The sequence below is a fragment of the Mastigoproctus giganteus genome, chromosome 12 (genome assembly GCF_048544385.1).
Source record: "Mastigoproctus giganteus isolate SK-2022 chromosome 12, ASM4854438v1, whole genome shotgun sequence".
NCBI lineage: Eukaryota > Metazoa > Arthropoda > Arachnida > Uropygi > Thelyphonidae > Mastigoproctus > Mastigoproctus giganteus.
Genome location: NC_143586.1, coordinates 167,851,981 through 167,872,166, shown reverse-complemented (window position 1 = coordinate 167,872,166; position 20,186 = coordinate 167,851,981). Strand labels below are relative to the sequence as shown.

At 37.8% G+C, this 20,186-nt stretch overlaps 1 protein-coding gene across 1 annotated transcript in view; it reads right to left on the bottom strand.

The window, feature by feature from the left end:
* The window catches only part of LOC150077580 (inactive phospholipase C-like protein 1), a 649,255-nt gene that overhangs the window by 317,058 nt on the left and 312,011 nt on the right, over positions 1-20,186 (bottom strand). The window contains exon 15 of the mRNA XM_090386715.1: positions 12,954-13,133. Within this exon, the coding sequence (XP_090242841.1) occupies positions 12,954-13,133 (180 nt within the window). The remainder of the gene's footprint in view (positions 1-12,953; positions 13,134-20,186) is intronic.

Here is a 20,186-nt window from a genome sequence, read left to right as displayed (position 1 = left end):
CTGCTGCACATAAATAAAGGCACCGTGCTTCTTGAAATGGTCCAAAAATGGAATGCACTTGGTAAGATTGGCAAAAAAGACCATAAGAGGAAAGACTTCAACTATGTGGGCTACACAGCTGGACATTTGACTCAGTCCCTTATAAGATGTTACTGTATAATCTTGAACAGGTTGGAATTACAGGTAAGATTCTAAGATGGATTGCTGTGTGGCTGCAGGGCAAAAGGCAGAGGGTTGTGATTAATGGATATTCTTCAAATTGGTGTAATGTCAGGAACTGGGTCCCTCAAGGATCGGTTTTCGGAATACTGTTGTTTCTTATTTTCATAAATGACATCAACAAAGGGATAGAAGGCATGATGTCAAAATTTGCAGATGATGTAAACATTGGTAGAGTCATTAATGATCAGTGTCAAGCAGCGTTCTTTCAGGATGATTTGAACAGACTTCAGAGATGGTCAGAGAAGTGGCAGCTATGTTTTAATGAGGTTAAATTCCAGGTCTTATACTTGGGGAATAGCAACCCAAGAAATAAATGATACACTTGGTGGGATTGAATTAAAAACAGTGGAGAAGTAAAGGGATCGGGGAGTTACAATATGGGCAGATATGAAGTTTTCTGAACAGCGTTTTTTTTTTTTTTTTTGATTTGGTAGTTGTTGGCGCATCGGCTTCTGTGGCCATATTGCACCTCCAAAGGTTTTTGCAGTACAGTGATCCAAGCCCGAGGCGGGAATCGAACCCGCGACCTTTGGGTTGCCGGGCAGGTACTTTACCCACTCGGCTAGCCCGGTCGGCTCTGAACAGCGTAAAGAGGCAGCCAGGAAAGCCCATGGTGTTCTATCAATGATTTATTGAACATTATAATGTAGAGATATAGAGATCATAATCCCATGCATTTGGAATACTGTGTTCAAGTATGGAGACCTGATCTGAAAAAAGACATTGAGCTTCTTGAAAGGGTCCAAAGATGGCAACCTGAATGGTGAGATTAGCATAAAGATGATCATATGAGGAAAGACTGATTATGTGGGCTACAGAGCTTGGCAACCAGGCACCTCAGAAGTGACCAGCTGAGGTTTAATTTAGATTTTGTTGGAAGTTTTCTTTTGGCCAGCAAGTAACTGATTGCTGGAACAAGTTGCCCTTGCAGTTAGTTGAGCTTCACAGTTTGAATAAATTCAATGGTCAACTGGATAGTCAGCTAGCTGTGTGAAGAGGGAAGCACATCATTTGTATTTTCATATCTCCTTGGGTTTTTTTTTTTTTTTTTTTGCCAGTGCAGCAAAAGCCTGTGGCTTCCTTGCACTATAGGTGAATACAATTACTATTACTATAACCAGGCATATCTTAGAAGAGACCTGAGGTATATAAGACTCTGAGAAAGGAAAATAAAATGAACACAGCTGAAATTTTCATTGTTATAAATGATTCCAGAAGTAGGGGACCATAAATTCAAATTACAGGGGAAAGGGTTTAGACCAAATTGCAAGAAATTTTCTTTTAGCCAGCAAGTTATTGATTGCCTCATAGGTTGAAGCTGGCAGCTTAGGAAGATTCAATAATCAGCTGGATAGGTATCTACATGAGGAGAGTCAAATAGGTAGTTTTTTTTATTCTATTCATTTATTTATTTTAATTAATATTTTTTGGTTGCTGTAGGAAAAGCTTCAGGCTTCCTTGCACCATATGGCTAAGACCAATACTATCACCAAAGACAACTCTGTTTTCTATCTTTTAGTCGACCAATCCAGCATAGGATCTTACCAGTAAATCCAATTCAAAGGAGGGTACTAACCTACTAAACTCTAAAAATATAATGTCAAAACTGTTTCCTGCATCCAACTGTTAATGAATTCATCAGTAATTCACCAGGTTGGTTAGGAAACAAACCCATTCTATTGAGAATGCCATGCTTTTTAATATGGTCCCAAAACACATCCATAAAAACCACAGGCTCCATAATGCTCAATCCCACAGAAGTCAAACTCACGAGGCTGTAGCTACCCAACTTTGGCACTTCCTTTGGAGGATATTCAATTCTCCAGTCAAAAGATATATTTTTAGATTCAATTAAACTCTTGATTAACATTCCCAATGGTTTGATACACTCATATGCAGTCTTTTTAATTATAATGAAATACATATATGAAGTATGAGGCAAAAAGGTTCTGAAAACTGGGGCAATGAAATTAATTTTGACTTAGTTACATGTTTTTCTTGTCCCATTTAAAGTAGTCCCCACTCCAGAATTTATACATCAATCTCAGCACTTCTCCAGGAGTTCCAAAGATGTTTGAAGCATCTTTGGAACTAATGATTCATGATGCTGTCTAACATTTTCTGTAATTCAGCTTGAAATCTCCATGATGTCTTCTTAGTCCTCTTAATTGGAATTTCATTTTGGGGAACAGGAAGAAGTCATAGGGAGTCGGGTTGGGAGAGCACAGAATATGTGGGACCACTTCCATTTTGTTCTTGGCTAAAAACTGCTTACTAACAAAGGTGTGTAGACTGGCACATTTTACTCCTGCCATTCTCCCTCTACCTTAGGATCCACTGAATTACAGTTTGGTCTGGTAGAAGGAACTACTGATGAAGAATTCTCTCATTGTTGAAGAAAACAATCAGAATGCTCTTAATGTTTGATCTGACTTACCTTGCGTTTTTTTTTTGGATGTGGAGATGATGGAGGAGGAGAATTTTCCAATGGGAGAACTGCTGCTTTGTTTCTGGGTTAAAGCCATAAACTCAGTTTTCATCCCTTGTTATGACCACAGAAAGGAAGTTTGTCCTTTCCAGCCTGTGCTTGCTTGCAGGGCCTTGCAAGCATAGGGAGAAACAGAAAGCCAGTTCTGTTTCTCACTCAGCAAACAAATTTTGCAGCAATCTGCATCATGTTTATATTTTTTGGTTAAAATGACTCAGCATGTACCAAGTGGTAGGGTTACAATGTCACAAATATTGTTAATCATATGCTGTATGTCTTTATGGTTTCCTTGATGCTTTTTTTCAATATTTTCATCAGTCTGGCTTAATGATGGGCAATCTGAGTGCTCAAAATCATCAACCAAAATTTGGCTGCCTTGAAAAGTTGAATATCATAAAAGAATATCACCAAATGGTTGTTTAAGCATTTTGGAAGTCTCTGAAGCAATTTTTGGAAGTTCATGACAAAATCTGATTCAAATTTGTTGTACTTTAAAGTCCACCATCTCTCTTGGCTACAAAAATTGCAAGACAAACTCAAGAGAAATGCTAATAGTGCACTACTATTACAAAGCATGGAACATACTTTGAGTTCAGAGAAAGTTTACGGATCCATCTTTTATCATAAAAAATAATCACAGTTGTTTATCTCAATATTCTTGAGAATTTTCTAATCCTACAAATCGGCGCTGATGGCCCCAATGGACAACTATTCTTCAGACAAGATGGAGGCACTCAACATCATTATCAGTGAAAAGTAACAGCATGCCTGCATTGGCATTTCCAAGGAAGAAGGATTGGTAGTTCAGATCCTATTCACTGGTCTCCACAATGTCCAGACTCAATGCCAATAGATTTCTATCTTTGTGGTTTGTGACGATGTGTACCGACTGCCATAACCAAGGAATGTGGTTGAAGGGAAGGCCAGAATCACTGCTGCCACAGCAAACGTAACCTCCCCGAAACACTGCATAATGTGTGGGAGAAGCTTGATTTTTAGTGGAATGTCTGTTGATAACTGCTGGTGCCCATATTGAAAATCTGTAGGTGTAGCTCATCAAAACTTTAGGTGTTCCTCTTTAATTTGATGCATATTTCTTCCCTCAGTTTCTAAAATTATGATAAGTATTAGTATTAGCAATGGCCACATGGTGCAAGGAAGCTTATGGCTTATACGGCACCAGTCAAAAAAAAAATAAATAGATAAATAAATAAATAAAATAAAATAATAATAACGAGAAGAAAATTTTAAAAAATAATTAATTAATAAGAGAAATGGAAATAAACAACATAGTTTCCCTCCTCCCATATGTAATTATCCAGTTGACCTTTGAATTTCCCCAAACTGTCAGCCTCTACCACCCATGTGGGTAACGTATTCCAGTAATTTATAACTCGTTGGCTAAAATAAAACTTCATGCAATCCAGTAACTTCTCCCTAGTTCTAGAATCATTTATAACCACAAAAATTTTGTTCTCATTCATTTTACTTTTGTATCTCAGAGCTTTAAACGCCTCAATCAAGTGTCCTCTAAATTTTTTTTTTTTTGATAAATCATCAAAAGGACATCACGAGCCTTCCTTGCAACCTGTCTACAATGCTCGGAGAACTTCATGTTCTCCAAGCATTGTAGGCGGCAAAGCAACTAAGCAAACCCTTAGCCATAATTATGAGAGCATCCTTGGACTGGAGATGTGCAAATGTATCCCCAATTCACAAAGGGGGATTGAAGGGTGACACGAGTAATTACAGACCAGTTAGTTTAACTTCTGTTCCGGGTAAAATAATGGAGTCACTGGTTAAAGATGCATTGCAGGATCATCTAGACAAGACTGCAGCAATAATTCAGACACAGCATGGGTCTGTTAAGGGAAAGTCTTGTCTGACAAATTTGATAGGATATTATGATGTGTTACAAAGGAACTGGATGCAAAAAATAATTTTGATATCATATATTTGGATTTCAGGAAAGCTTTTGACACTGTTGCGCATGGAAGACTATTGTACAAATTGGAGCAGAATGGTATTAAGGGTAAGTTGCTACAATGGATAAAAGGATGGTTAAGTGGGAGAAGATAGAGGGTGGTAATCAATGGGTGCTGCTCTTCGTGGACTAATGTTATAAGTGGTGTCCCACAGGGTTCGGTGTTAGGTCCACTGTTGTTTTGTATATTTATCAATGATATTGATGAAGGTATATCAGGCTTAATGTCGAAGTTTGCAGATGATACAAAGGTTGGCAGGGTTGTTAATGACAGTAATGGCAGTGTGCTACTGCAGCAGGATCTAGATAATTTGGGCAGATGGGCTACTGAAGTGGCAACTGAAGTTTAACCATGACAAATGCAAAGTACTGCATATGGGTAGAAGTAACCCCAGAGAAACATACCAACTGTGTGGTACTACACTTAAGGTGGTAGAAAATGAAAAAGACCTGGGAGTAATTGTGCAGTCAGATATGAAGTTTTCTGAGCAATGCAGACAGGCTGCCAGGGCAGGTCATGGGGTTTTGTCAATGATATATAGGAATTTTGCTAGCAGGGAGAAGGAGGTGATTATCCCTCTGTATAAGGCAATGGTCAGGCCAAGCCTTGAGTACTGCGTACAGGTCTGGAGGCCTCATTTTAGGAAGGATGTAGATTTACTTGAGCATGTACAGAGAAGGACAACAAGATTGGTGAGGGGAATGAAGGGATCCTCTTACCAAGAGAGGCTTAAGTTCTGCAAATTGCAGTGGCTGGAGACTAGGCACCTGCACGGTGATCTGATTGAGGTATACTTGAGCACGCTGAATTCTGATGGGATCCTTCCACTTGTTCAGATTACGAACCTAAGGGGGCATAAATTCAAATTAAGAAAAGACAGATGTAGAATAGATGTGTGGAAATTTGCCTTTAGCCAGCGGGTGGTTAATTGCTGGAACAAACTCCCATCTGTCGTTGTGGAAGTTGATAGGTTGAATAAATTTAAGGAGGAACTGGGCAGGCATTTGGAGGGAATGGTGTGATTTTTTTTTTTTTTTTTTTTTTGGCTGATGCTGCATAAGCTCATACACTTGCTTTCTTGCATCACATGCCACTACTACTACTACTACATGTCCCTTTCCTCCACTACTGGCTTTAGTTCAACTCCACCAAGTGTATAAGTTATTTTGGGTTTACTGTTCACCAGGTGTAATACTTTACACTTTGCTGAATTAAAGCATAACTGCCATTTTTCTGACCATCCCTGAAGTCTATCTATGTCACTCTGAAGAAGCTCTGCTTGGCAGTGATCATTAATTACTCTACCAATCTTTACATAATCTGCAAATATAGACATCACACCCTCTACCCCTTCATCAATGTCATTTATGAAAATCAAAAACAAGAGTAGTCCTAATACAGTTGGTCCCTGACTTACGTAAGTCTGATTTACGTAACTTCAGACTTACGTAATTGTTTTTTTGGTAAAAGTGTAAATATACTTTCTGTATAATTTTTTAGAGTCAAGTCGAATGAAGCAACAATATGTACAAGTTTTTATTTTATACACTATGTTGGATAATAACCTGCAGTGTAACTAAAATCTAGGTAAATAACTAGAGTTATCATTTCATTTTCTGCTTTAAAAATTCTGAAGAAATATTCGACAATATGTGTTTGAGACAGGTGAACTAGATCAAAGCACTTCAGAGAAACCCCCACAATGTTCAAACCACATGGACTATGTCCCATCAGCTATTTCTTAGGAGAATTACACTCTAGCCCTTTGTCTCTACATCCTTTCCTTCCTTTCTTTCTGTATTGTAGAGTCAGTTCAGTTTTGTCTGAGAGTGAAGTGGGAGCTTTTGTTTGCATTTTGTATGTAATATTTGTTACACATTGGGTTATTGTGGTGAAGTTGAAATTCACGTTGTCCAGCCATTTTCAACGACTTAGCATCAAACTATCATCATGCAGTGCGTGCTTCATTCACATGTTGTAAGGTGTGACAGCATCTCTTGTAACTTAATCCTGTGAAGCTCTTTAAAGAAAATTTAATTCTGACCATTATCATGGCACCTAAAAGAATAGGTGAAAGTAGTACTACTTCACTGCTGTACCCAGATAAAGTTTTTAATTGTTATGGTATATAACTATTTTTCTTCATTCTTCTGAGGATATTATGTGGTTTTTGTAAATTTGGCATATTAGGGATATAATAGCAATATTTTATTAGTCATTCCAGTTACGTAAAACTCGACTTACACAAGAAGTCCTGGAACGTATCTCTTGCATATGTTGGGGACAACTACTGATCCTTGAGGAACCCCACTTCTTACATCAGCCCAATCAGAGGCATAACCATTTATCACAACCCTCTGCCTTCTGCCCTGAAGTCATCCTGCTATCCATCTAAGGATTTTCCCTGTGATTCCAACCTGTTCCAGCTTATAAAGTAACTGCTCATTTAGGACTGAGTCAAATGCTTTGCTGAAATCCAAATAAACAATGTTGAAATTATTCCCTAAATCCAGCTCTTGAGTTACCCTATCAAAATAACTAACCAGATTATTTAAACATGATTTTCCCTTTACAAAACTATGCTGAGTATCCTTCAGAATTCCATTTCTATCTAAATGATCCTGAATTCCACCCTTGATCACTGTCTCCATGATCTTCCCTACTACTGAAATTAGACTAACAGGCCAGTAATTTCCCACTTCACTCTTAGAACCGCCCTTATGTATTGGAGATACATTGGCATTTTACCAATCCAACGGAATTACTCCCAAGTGCAATGATGCTCTCATAATTAGCCTCAATTGTTCAATGCATTCATTTGCCTCCTCCCTTAAAGTTATAGGGTATATGCCATCAACCTTACTGGCCTGTAGGCTCGAAAGTTTTTTCATTAAATAAACATGTGAAATTTCAACATCGTTCACATAATTACAAATGATGCTTACAAATGTTTAAAATCATTATGCTACCTTCTAATAATCTTGTAGTTTGCTGCCGAACAACTATTTCCAATGAGAATAGGAATATCTAAATTCACCTTTTTTTTTTTCTTTCTTTATATATATATATATATTATTTTTTTTTTATCCAATTTACGTTGTTGAATTTATTGCCTGTTTATGTGTCAGTTTGATTGCGCAGAATTCAGATTATGAGGGTGGGCAGCAGCTCTCCTTTCTGTAAGAGGAAGTAAAGTTGGGGAATATATTGAAAGAACAACTACTAAACTGGACTGACATTGCCTTTGCATATATGTGTGAGTAACAGTATTTGGCAATGTCAAGTTAATTTGTCAAGAAATTTTTCTGTTAACTGTTCTCTTTTGTTGAGATGGAGAGATCCCCATAATGGTGGCATCCATTCTTGTCACCCAAGATTTAAAAAAAAAATGGGATAGGTAGTTATCTTACTAATTCATCAAGATCAGCGAGAGTAAAATCACAACTGAGCAAAAGATATATAGAAATTAGCGTTATTGCTAACCTAAAACACAGGCAGCCATTGCCTCCAAATATTTTTGTAGTGAAACAAGCCTAGAGGATTCTGGAGCACTCACAACAGCACGACTCCTCCATACTATACTAGAACATTTTCTAGTACGTGATGTAATATTTAATTGCCAGATATATTGGATTGGTCAGACTTGTTTCCTGAAGACAAAGAACAAAGTTTGCATATGATATGAAATATGATAGGTTGGCAAGGTTGTTAATGACACTAATGACAGTATGCTACTGCAACAGGATCTAGAAAAGTTGAGCAGATGGACTGAGAGAGGGCAATATTAAAAAATAAATAATTAATAAGAGAAAAGGAAATAGACATCCTGAAGTTTAACATTGGCAAATGTAAAGTACTGCATATAGATAGCAGTAACCCCACAGTAACGTATCAACTGTGTGCTACTATACTCAGGGTGGTAGAGAATGAAAAGGACCTGGGGTAATTGTGCAGTCAGATATGAAATTTTCTGAGCAGTGCAGACAGTGCAAGAGTAGTAGCTAATGGTATCTTGTCAATGATATACAGGAATTTTTCTAGCAGGGATAGGGAGGTGATTATTCCCTTGTATAAGGTAATGGTCAGGCCACACCTTGAGTACCGTATACAGGTCTGGAGGCCTCATTTTAGGAAGGATGTAGAGCTGATGGAACGAGCACAGAGAAGGGCAACAAGATTAGTGAATAGAACAAAGGATTGCTCTTATGAAGAAAGGCTTAAGTTTTTCAAATTACAGCGTCTGGAGACTAGGCACCTGCGAGGTGATCTGATTGAGGTGTATAAGGCCTTGAATTGAGCATGTTGAGCACGCTCAATGCTGATGGGATTCTTCCTCTTGCCCAAATTAATTGCCTGAAGGGACATAAATTGAAATTGAGGAAAGATAGCTGTAGAATAGATGTGTGGAAATTTGCCTTCAGCCAGCGGGTGGTTGATTGCTAGAATAAACTTCCATCTGTCGTTATAGAAGTCGACAGCTTAAATAAATTCAAGAACTAAACAAACATTTGGAGTGAATGGATGGGCAAAATGGGAAGGGGTTTTTTTTTTTTTTTTATGCTAATGCTAACAAATGGCTTGCATTCCTCTAACAGATCATATATGTCTTTCAGGTTAGCTAAAAGCTCATGATTCCACTGATTTAGTTTGTACATTTTTTGATTTAGTTGGTGCATCTGTCTCATTACAAGAGGAACTTGCAAGGAGACAGATGCAACAACATTTTTTTGCTTATGCCTTGACACTTGTTTCTCCCCCCCCCCTTTTTTGGGATTAGTAGCCTGCCAGTGTCTGTATCATCCTCAAGATGAATTAGGATTCGCATCAGCCTGACATAAGTTTCCATTTGTATTCAAGACATCAGCACTAAGTAATGTGCCTTTCACCAAATTAAAAGTTTCTGGTTTCTCCTGTTGGTTTGTGGAGCAGGCTGTTTTAAGTTGAGGTATCGTTAGTGGCAAATTCACAGCATGTGACATGTTACTAAGGAGGCTATCCTTTTGGTTATTTGGTTTTTTTTAGGAGCATTAGCAACTAAGGCCATATTGCTCCGGGATATGCGGTGGTCATTCCCTGACCTTTCCGCATCCTCCGTATTTGGTGGTGATGGGCTTGAATCAAGAAGCGTGTGCTACGTCTAATCAAGAAGCGTGTGCTACGCACTGCTGCTCCTTCCCACCTGGCTACGGAGCGCATCCTTTTGGTGAGAAAAGCAATGATTTTGCCCAAAATCAGATATTAAAATGCAAGTGTAAGAGACAGCAACCTTGGGATTTCTGTTTTTGGATAATAAACCTAACCAAACATGAAATGTCAAAATTCACACAATAAAGAGAGGGAGGGGGTGATGCGTAGGCAGTGCAGAAGTCTACTTTTGATAATTTTTCTATGTCATTAGCTTATTTTTATTAACTATATTAATTTACTCTTATTTATTCTTTTATCTCATGGGCTATTTTATCAAAATTTTGGAAACAAGAAATGTGATGCAATTAAGTTACTAAAGCAATTTTGTAAGTGATTGTCTTGGTAATAATCCTTTAAAAAAAAAAAATAATACAATGAGGATTAAAAAAAAATGAACAGACACAAAATAACAAATGGAATATTTTTTTACAAGATCACTTTTTATATTTCATTGGGAATAAAAGTAAAAGTTTTTAGATCCTCCTCACATGATCAATACCAAACACTTTTCCACTGCTATTCTATGCTGGTGAATGGAAATGTTTTCCATGACTACCAGAACACCTTCAATTACCTTGAAATCCAATGGGGGGGGGGGGTAATCACTTCAGAGAAGAAATATTATGATGTTTTATTTAGATGCAAAATCTGGATAATAACCTTTTGGCGTGTAAAGTATCAATCTATCTGGCAAACTTAAAATAGGTTATAAACAGTTTTCAGGGTTTTTCAGTATTCTGAATGATACATATACAGTCGGTCCTCGTATAACACGTGTTTGCATTACACGAATTCGATCATACACGATTTATAAATAGGGGAACGTTATCTTATATAACACGAACCAAATTCGCTTATACACGATTCGCCTTTGTGTTTACAAGAAATGGCAGTCGAATGTGGAATCACCCCAACTGAACGCAACACGATAGGAACGAAGAAGATTCTGAAAATGTATTTATGTATTTTATATCAGTGAAGGGAAAACACATTTCACCATAATAACGTAAAAACCAACAATTCCAGCTATCGATATAATCGCAAATGCAATTAGATGGAGTTTACTACCAGTTTATAACAGATTCTACTAGCAGAAACGCAACTGAAATTGTTTTTATTGTTTTATGGTAGTAACCCCTAGAAATGTGCTTTAGTAAAATGTGAGGTGTTAATAGTGTATCTCGGCCTTTACGGTGTTGTTTATTCAGTTGCTACACGCGCGCAGCTTTGTTTCTGTGTATCAAGCGTGCCACCTCGTTTGTAATTGTGCTTTATTCCCTAAAAATTAGTAAAATACTTAAAAGGTGTGAAAAGGAAGCATCCTGGCTAAGACATTGCAGATTCAGAGAGAAAAAAAAAGAAGCAATATCGATAAACAGAGGCGGACTGGGTCAAAAATTCTTACCCGGGAAAATTTGTAGTGGCCTCATACTACGGTTTATGGCCAAAATCACACCGGCCTCCGGCCCACCGTGGTTTCCCCCGTAAGGCTTATGGCCAGTCCGCTTCTGTTGATAGAGAAAAAATATGAAATTGTGAAACGCTTTGAGCGAAATGAAAGACCATGTGATATTGCACGTGCTACAGACCTAAATGAGGCAACGCGGAGAATTACAAAGAATGCAGAGAAATAAAAACAACTTTCATAGCGGGAACAACTCAAAGTGTAATTAAAATCCATTAGATTAAGACACAAAGAATTGGAAGAGATGGAACAGCTGTCATCTCTTTGGATAGAAAATCAAACAAAAAGCAAGTCTGCTTACGATAGAAGCAAAAGCATTAGCAATATTTTATTACGACTTACGTATTATAATTTATACTTACGTATTATAAAATACGTAAGTATTTTATTACGACTATTTTATTTAATATAATAAATTTTTTACGAATAAAATACGTATTTTATCCGTAAAAAATACTTTTTTAGTATTAAAAAATACTAAAAATACTTTATTATAATATAATATTATTTTTATTACGTATTTTAATCGTTATAAAATACATAAGTATTTTATAACGATTAAAATTACCCGATTATTTATTGTGTTTGGTAATGTTTTGGTTCCAAATGTGTGTTCAATTTTGGGTGGTCGGCACCTAACCCTACTTTTCCCATAGGGCCTGTTGTTTATATTGCACGATTTTGCATTGCACGAGAGTTTCTAGGAACGCAACTATCGTGCTATACGAGGCCAGACTGTACCTGTAATGTATTGTCAGATGATATTTTACTTGAATGTTGGATAAAATTGGAAATTGCACATCAAATTCTCCATAGCTGTGTTCAGATATCTTTAATGCAGTACACACTTCTGTTTTATTTACTAAAATATTAAACAGCTATAGGGCACATAATTGGAAAAGGCAAGAGTAACAAATATGGCCATAATAAAAACCCGGAAAAGGTTTCACTGAGTCATCATGCAAATTTCATTTAGAGGATTATTTTATCTCCAGGTCTATGGAAATGATACAGTCCAGAAATTATATATTTCCTTGCTAAAGAAAGCAATAAAGATTTATCCAATAATAAAGATTACTAAAAATTGATAACAATAAAGATTAATTTTCAAAGAAAATAAATGCACAGGATGCCAACTCTAACATGCATTGTCCATAGAGTTAGAAGTTCAAAAATATGAACCAAAACATGCCCTTCTCTGTTAACAACTTTATTTAGTAAGGGTCTCCTCTGCCAACAATAATTAAAGACAATAAAAGACGAGTACAGAGACACACACACACACACACACACACACACACACACACACACACACACACACACACACACACACACACACACACACACACACACACCCACACACCTCAAACATTACATAGGTTAATAGATGACACACAAAGTGACTGTAGCACAACATTTGCAGGATTCTTAGTGCAGATTTTATTTAAATTATCTACGACAAAGAGATTGTTTAAGCACTTGACTTGGGCCATAAAAAGAGTAAGTCATTTATACACTGAGTGTCTTCATTATAAGTCTTCAGAAAAGCTTTCCACATAACAAATTAAAAATATGGTTGAGAAATATGAATCTGCTATGCACTTACCCATTTGACAACCACAGCTCCAAAAATCTATGGGATTAAAGTTACTGCTATCAACTCGGCTACTATTTGGGAAGACGTGTGTCAGAAAATTTTTGTTATGGTTAACAAATTCCTCAGGTGATGCTTGTACTATCTTAGTAGCCATTACTTCAGGAAATGAAGAAACATCTGCTAACCTTTCTGAAAATAAAAATAATGAAACATAAGTATGCACATGAATATTTTAGTTCGTGGATTAATACACATACATATTGTGTGTATACAATAAACATGAATACAGACAATAATCACTCAAGTTTAATGTGGATGTATCAGTATCATTATTAATAGTGGCAAATTATGCAACCAAGTTTATACAGCATGAACAAAACCTTCCCACATCACCCAACCATCCCCTCTAAGAATTTGTCTAATTCTTCTTTAAATTTATTCAAACTGCCAACCTCCAAAAAAACTGCTATACATTTCCACAACATAACAATCAACTATCCTCTGACTGGAAACACATTTCCACACACCTATCTACAACCACCCTTCCTTTATTTAAATTCATGCTCCCCTTATGCATGTTGTATGAGTAAGGATGATACAAATTTTTAGCTTACTCTCCATTCAAAGGCATTAATCACCCGAATCAGATTTATTTGCAATGCCATTTCCAGATGCTAAAATTTTTACAACCAAAAGAGGCTTTCTTAGTAACAGTACCCCTTTGTTTCTCTTGATAATCTCATTAGTCTTCTCTGCACCCATTACATCACATCCACACACTTCCTAATGTGTATACAGGCTTCCAGACCTGTATAAAGTACTTAAGATGTGGCCTAATCATTGCCTTATACAACAAAGTAATCACCTCTTATCCTTGCTGGAAAAGTTCCTCTATATCATTGGCAAAACCCCATGAGTTGTCCTAGCAGCCCATCTGAACTGCTCAGAGAACTTCACATCTCATTGCACAATTAACCTTAGGTCTTTTTTGTTCTCTGCATCTTGAGGAGTGCAGAATAACATACCACGCAATTGGTATGTTATTCTGGGATTACTGTTACCAACATGCAATACCTTGCATTTAAGGCTCAGATGGACAGGTACTTCGAATGAACAGAGGGGTGAAGTGGAAGTGGTTATTTTTTATTTATTTATTTATTTTATTTTATTATTATTTTTTTTTTTACTGATGCTGCATAAGCTTGCTTTCTTGCATCAAATGCCTCTACTAATGCTAATGCTAATTTATCAATGTTAAACTTCAATTGCCACTCCTCTTCTCGGCCCATCTACTTAATTTTTTTCTTTTATAAGGCATCCTTTCATACAGCATACATTATATAGAGGCGCCTCCGTAGCCAGGTGGGAAGGAGCAGCAGTGCGTAGCACACGCTTCTTGATTAGACCGGGGTTCGAGCCCGTCAGCACCAAATACGGAGGATGCGGAAAGGTCAGGGAATGACCACCGCATATTCCCGGAGCAATATGGCCTTAGTTGCTAATGCTCCTAAAAACCAAAACAACAACAACATTATATAGAAACAATATCTCATGGGCAAATAGCCTTAAAAAGGGGATGGGACATTTCCCGGCATTCAATATTAAGTTTATTTTTGCAATGAAAGTCATATAAATTATTATAATTAAATGATTAAAAATCAGAAATGATGTTTGGTATAGTGGATAATAGTTACAAAGTTTCATGACTTCTGAATTATTCAAAGGTCATCTGTAAAATCATGGATGCATAAGCTGAAAATGCTGTATTACAAAAATAAAAATAAAACAAAATTAAAACCACTAATTATAGGTAGTTGGTGTGCCAAGACAAAATCTTCAAGTTAATTAATACTACTCCTATCCATTTATCAAGCACATAGACAGTGAGATCCAAGATGCCAATACTGCTAATAACAACACACTTGTATTGCTATCAGCAGTATTGGTATCTTGGATCTCACCATCTATGCCATGATAGAGGGATAAGCGTAGCATTAACTAACCTGAAGATTTTGTCTTAGCACACCTGTCACTAATAATTAAGAATTTTAGTTTTGGTTTTATTTTTTTTTTTATATTTTGAAATACACACATTTAAGAAAATGCTTGTGAATGTCACAAAAAAAGAAGACCATGGTAATGAACATTCACAGATAATGAAATATTATAATTAAATGGTAATAATTACTAAGCACCAAAATACAACTACAAAGTTTATATATCAACTAGTATAAGTGATGCAAAGATTTTTTTTTTCCACATTCATTATTGTACAATAATTTACACCTTGCCATCATGATTTTCCTTATTCACAGACTATTTTTTACTGCCCTATTTTTGCTGTTTATAAAGTAGGTTTGCTTATTCATGGGGACAATGAGCAAAAAAATACCATATTTTCTATCATATAAGATGCACTTTTTTTTTTCCAGAAATATATCTCAAAAAAATCACTCTATCTTTTAAGGAGTTTTTTTTTTTGGTTTGATTTCAGTTTTTTTGTTGGCATGAGCAACTAAGGCTATAATGCACCAAGACCAAAGAGAAAATACAAATTAAAAATACATTGCTATATACAGTATTTATAAATAGCTAAAAAACAAGGAAATTTAGACCAAGATTAAATCAGGTAAAAAATAAATATACATGGTGCGTAATAAAAACATTTATATATGTGTATAAAGGTTTATAATTTTTAAACAGTTAAAAATTGTGGACATATCATCGTTGTCAGTTAAAATCTGACCGTGTGTATAAGGCTCAGTCAGATGGTTAAAAGTTGTAAAACAAAATGGTGTGCACTTAAAAATCTTGGACAGTCAATAACGATATGTTTCAATGTTAAAATGGTGTCACAAAGTTCACACACAGGACAGTTATCAGACCTAAGCAGAAAAACATGTATCGGATGATTGTGTTCTATGTGGAGCCAAGCCAGAACAACTTCCTCTTTATAGTCCCTGCGCAGACTAGATGGTCAAAGTTCAATTGCGGGCTTAATCTTGTATAGCTTATTTTCAGCCTGCCCATGCCAAGAGTGTTGCCATTGGGAAACTAATTTCTTTCGTATTATTTGTCTGTAGTCTGCATGGGGACTAACAGACAAGAATTATAACAGGTCACTGATTTGGCTGCAGAGTCTGGCAAATCATTTCCCATGATCCCACTGGGAAATGCCAAATCATTTCCCAGTGGGATCATGGCTGGGAATTCAGCAGAAGAGAATATCAAATTCCAATTCAGAAAGGAAATGTATCCCTGCTGTACCCAGGCCAGGATTGGATGAGGATTGCGCCTCATCGATGACAAAGCCTGCAATGAACTGAGAGAATCAGTATATATATATATAAAGCATTTTTGGTGGTGGCGTGTTTGCATGTGATCCAAGGCTAGTTCAATTGCGTGCAGCTCGGCAGTGAAAATGCAGTAATTCAGCAGGAATCTGCTCAGATACCATGGCATCTGCAAAGCTGCAGATCCAACAGACACTTCTGACTTTGAATCATCTGTGAAGACCTGTAAGAAGTCAGAATGCTCAGATCAGTGTGCTGAGAAGAGCTGCAGGTAGACATCAGATGGAGTATTATCCTTCCCCAGTTAGTAAGAGAGAAGTTGCAAGTGCCTAGGTGATGGGGCAATATTGCCTACCGTGATGTCCAAATTTCTGAATAGACCTTGGATACGGATACCGTATGGACGATTTGCTGTCTCACGAGTGTTATACAAATTTTCCCATTGTGACTCAAAGATGGGTTTCCACGTGGGATGGTCTGGCAGGGATTTAAGCTTGACAGCATACAGCAGCGACAGCTGTTTTTGGCGAAGGGACAAAGATGGTTCATTGGTTCTGACATAAAGACTTTGGACAGGAGATGTTCTAAAAGATCCGGTAGCAATACGGATAGCCTGATGGTGAACGGAGACAAGCCCCCGAAGGATGCTTTTCTGGCAGATGCATACACTTGAGACCCATAATCTAATTTTGATCGAACAAGTGCACAATACAGATGGAGTAAACTGCACCAGTCTGCACCCCAAAAAGTAGAAGAGAGAGAGAGAGCACAAAGAATGTTCAACCCTCTCATACACTTGGTGCATAGTTGACGAATGTGGTGGAGGAATATTATCGGATGAGTCCCAGGAATTTTGTCTCCGCTACTACTTGAGGCGCCTCCGTAGCCAGGTGGGCAAGAGCGGCAGTGCGTAGCACACGCTTCTTGATTAGACTGGGGTTCGAGCCCGTGACCACCAAATACGGAGGATGCGGAAAGGTCAGGGAATGACCACCGCATATCCCCGGAGCAATATGGCCTTAGTTGCTAATGCTCCTAAAAACTAAATAACAAAACAACAAAAAAACAGCTACTACTTGAATGGTGCTTTTACCATGTTTTAATTCAGGTTCGGGGTGGACATTATGCTTGCAACAAAAATGGATGCAAACAGGCTTCTCCAGAGAGAGAGAACCTGAATCCATTTGCCAAAGCCCAGGAGTTTAGGCAATCAATGGCTTGTTGCAGCTGTCTCTCCATAAACCTCATGTTGCATGACTGGGAAAATATACTGAAGTCATCAACATAGAGGGCATTGTTTAATGGTAGGAGGAGGTTGTTCAGTAATGGAGTTTACTTTGATGGCAAAAGCATAACACTTAAAACAGACCCTTGTGGTATGCCCTCCTCTTGGCAAAAGGACCAAAAGAAGGTGGATCCTACTCTAACTTTGAACAGGCAACGGGTTCAAAAGTTTTTTTATTAAAATGGGAAGATGACTCCTTAGACAGAGTTTGTAAAGGTCTCTTAAAATACCAAATTTACAAGTTGTGTCATATGCTTCCTCTTTGTCAAAAAATATGGACACCAGGTGTTCTCTTTTGAAGAAAGCATCTCAAATAGATGTTTCCAGTGTAATTAAGTGTCCAAAGTGGACCTGTTCCTTCAGAAGCCGCATTTAACGTGGAAGAGAAAGTAATTTGATTCCAAATGGAATAAAAGATGCATGTTAACCATTCTCTCATACACAGCAAGTCAGAGCAATTGGGCAATAATTTTTTTCTGTGATGAAATTTAGGATTCTTGCCAGGCTTGACAAAAGCAAGAATAGTTGCCTTATACCAGTTGTCTGAAAGCTGCTCTTCAAGGAAGATTCTATTGTATAGGAAGAATAGCTGGTCCATGGACTGTGGTTGGAGGTGTTTAATCATTGCATAATGGATGTCATCTGGTCCAACTGCACTAGCCTTCGTAAGAGCAAGCTGTTTTCAGCTCTTCAATGGTGACTGGCTTGGATGCAAACACCTTGGATGCAAAACTGAAGGCTTCTTTTTCAGCTTTAAGTTTAAGGACCAGGAACTCTGGGGAATAAGATGATACTGCTGAGATGTTAGAAAAAGACTCCCAAAAAGCATTTGCTACTGCAATTGGGTCTGCAATAGTGCATCCATTATATTCCAGGACCAAAGAGGGGTGTGCTGTATAATATTCCCTTCATTTTCCGGATTTTGTCCCAGAATACCTTCGAGCTGGTCCCTCAAGTAATAGAAGATGTAAAATGGACCCAGGACTTCCTTTGAGTCTGACGTCAGATAAGACATGCATTAGCCCATGTGTGTTAGCATTAGTAGAGACATACAATGCAAGAAAGCAAGCTTATGCAGCATCAGGCAAAAAAAAAAAAAAAACCCTCCTATTTCACCCCTTCACTCGTTACAAATGCCTGTCCAGCTCAGCCTTAAATTTATTTAGGCTATTAACTTCCACAACAAAAGATGGAAGTCTGTACCACCAATCAACCACCCACTGGCTAAAGGCAAATTTCTGCACATCTATTCTACAACTGTCTTTCCTCAGGTTCTTAATCTGAGCAAGAGGAAGAATCCCATCAGCATTCAGCTTGCTCAACCCATTCAAGGCCTTATACACCTCAATCAGATCACCTCGCAGGTGCCTACTCTGCAGGCGCTGCAATTTGCAGAACTTAAACCTTTCTTGGTAAGAGCACCCCTTTGTACCCCACACCAATTCTAGAAACTCTAGAAACTCTACATCCTTTCTTAAATAAGGCCTCCAGACCTGTAGTAATCTAAGTGTGGCCTGACCATTGTCTTGCAACAGGATAATTTGGGATAAATGTTTAAAAGCTATAAGATTAGCTGTGGTGGGACATAGCCAGAATATCCCCCAGGCTTTGTTTTGCACCTTTTTTGCTGTTGTGCATTCTGAATTCCACCATGATTTGGGAAATAGTGGAAACCGAGTAGATGTTTTTGGAATGGCAATTGCAGTGGTATGAACAATACTTTCTGTGATGTATGTAATTGCATCATTGATAGTCTCCTGACTGACTGTGCTAATGTCAAAATTTTCCACATATCGAAAGGCATTCCAGTCAGCCTGATCAATCTTCCATCATGTTAACCTAAAAGAATGACAAGGTCCCCCACTATGTAAGCAGTTATCACGGGGAAGTGATCGCTTCCATATAAGTTTTCTTCAACCTCCCAGGTAAATAAAGGGGGGAGGGAAGGGGAGCAGATAGAAAGGTCAATGGCAGAAAACATACGGGTAAGCATGTAGACAAAGGTGTTAGTTCCTACATTCAGAAAAGAAAGGTCATTGTCCATGAGCATATGCTCTATGATTCATCCTCTTCCAATGATGTTAGCACTATCCCACAGGTGTTATGTCCATTGAAATCCACGAGAATTAGGACAAGGGAAGGCAGCTGCACAATGAGATCATCAAGGTCTCTTGGGGAGGTGTCAACTCCAGGTAACAAATAAATCAAACAGACTGTTAATCAAAACCCAACTGTAAGTTTGTTTGTTTGTTATTTAGGAGCATTAGCAACTAAGGCCATATTGCTCCGGGATATGCGGTGGTCATTCCCTGACCTTTCCGCATCCTCCGTATTTGGTGGTGACGGGTTTCAACCCCGGTCTAATCAAGAAGCGTGTGCTGTGCACTGCTGCTCCTTCCCAACTGTAAGGTGAATTGCTACCGCTTCTAAGTTAGTGGAGAGTGGCACAGGTTAGAATGGGGTCTGGTTGCCCGCAAGGATGGCAACTCCCCCCTGGGCAGGTCCATCCCCAATTATGTCCTTACGTATGATCATAATATTATTAAATGATGGATTTTCATTTGCCTTCAAATATGTTTCCTGCGAGCAGAAGCAAACTGACTTATGCTTTTGCAGGAGGCTCTTGATGTATGAATTTAGCCATTATTTTGGCTTGGTGGGTCC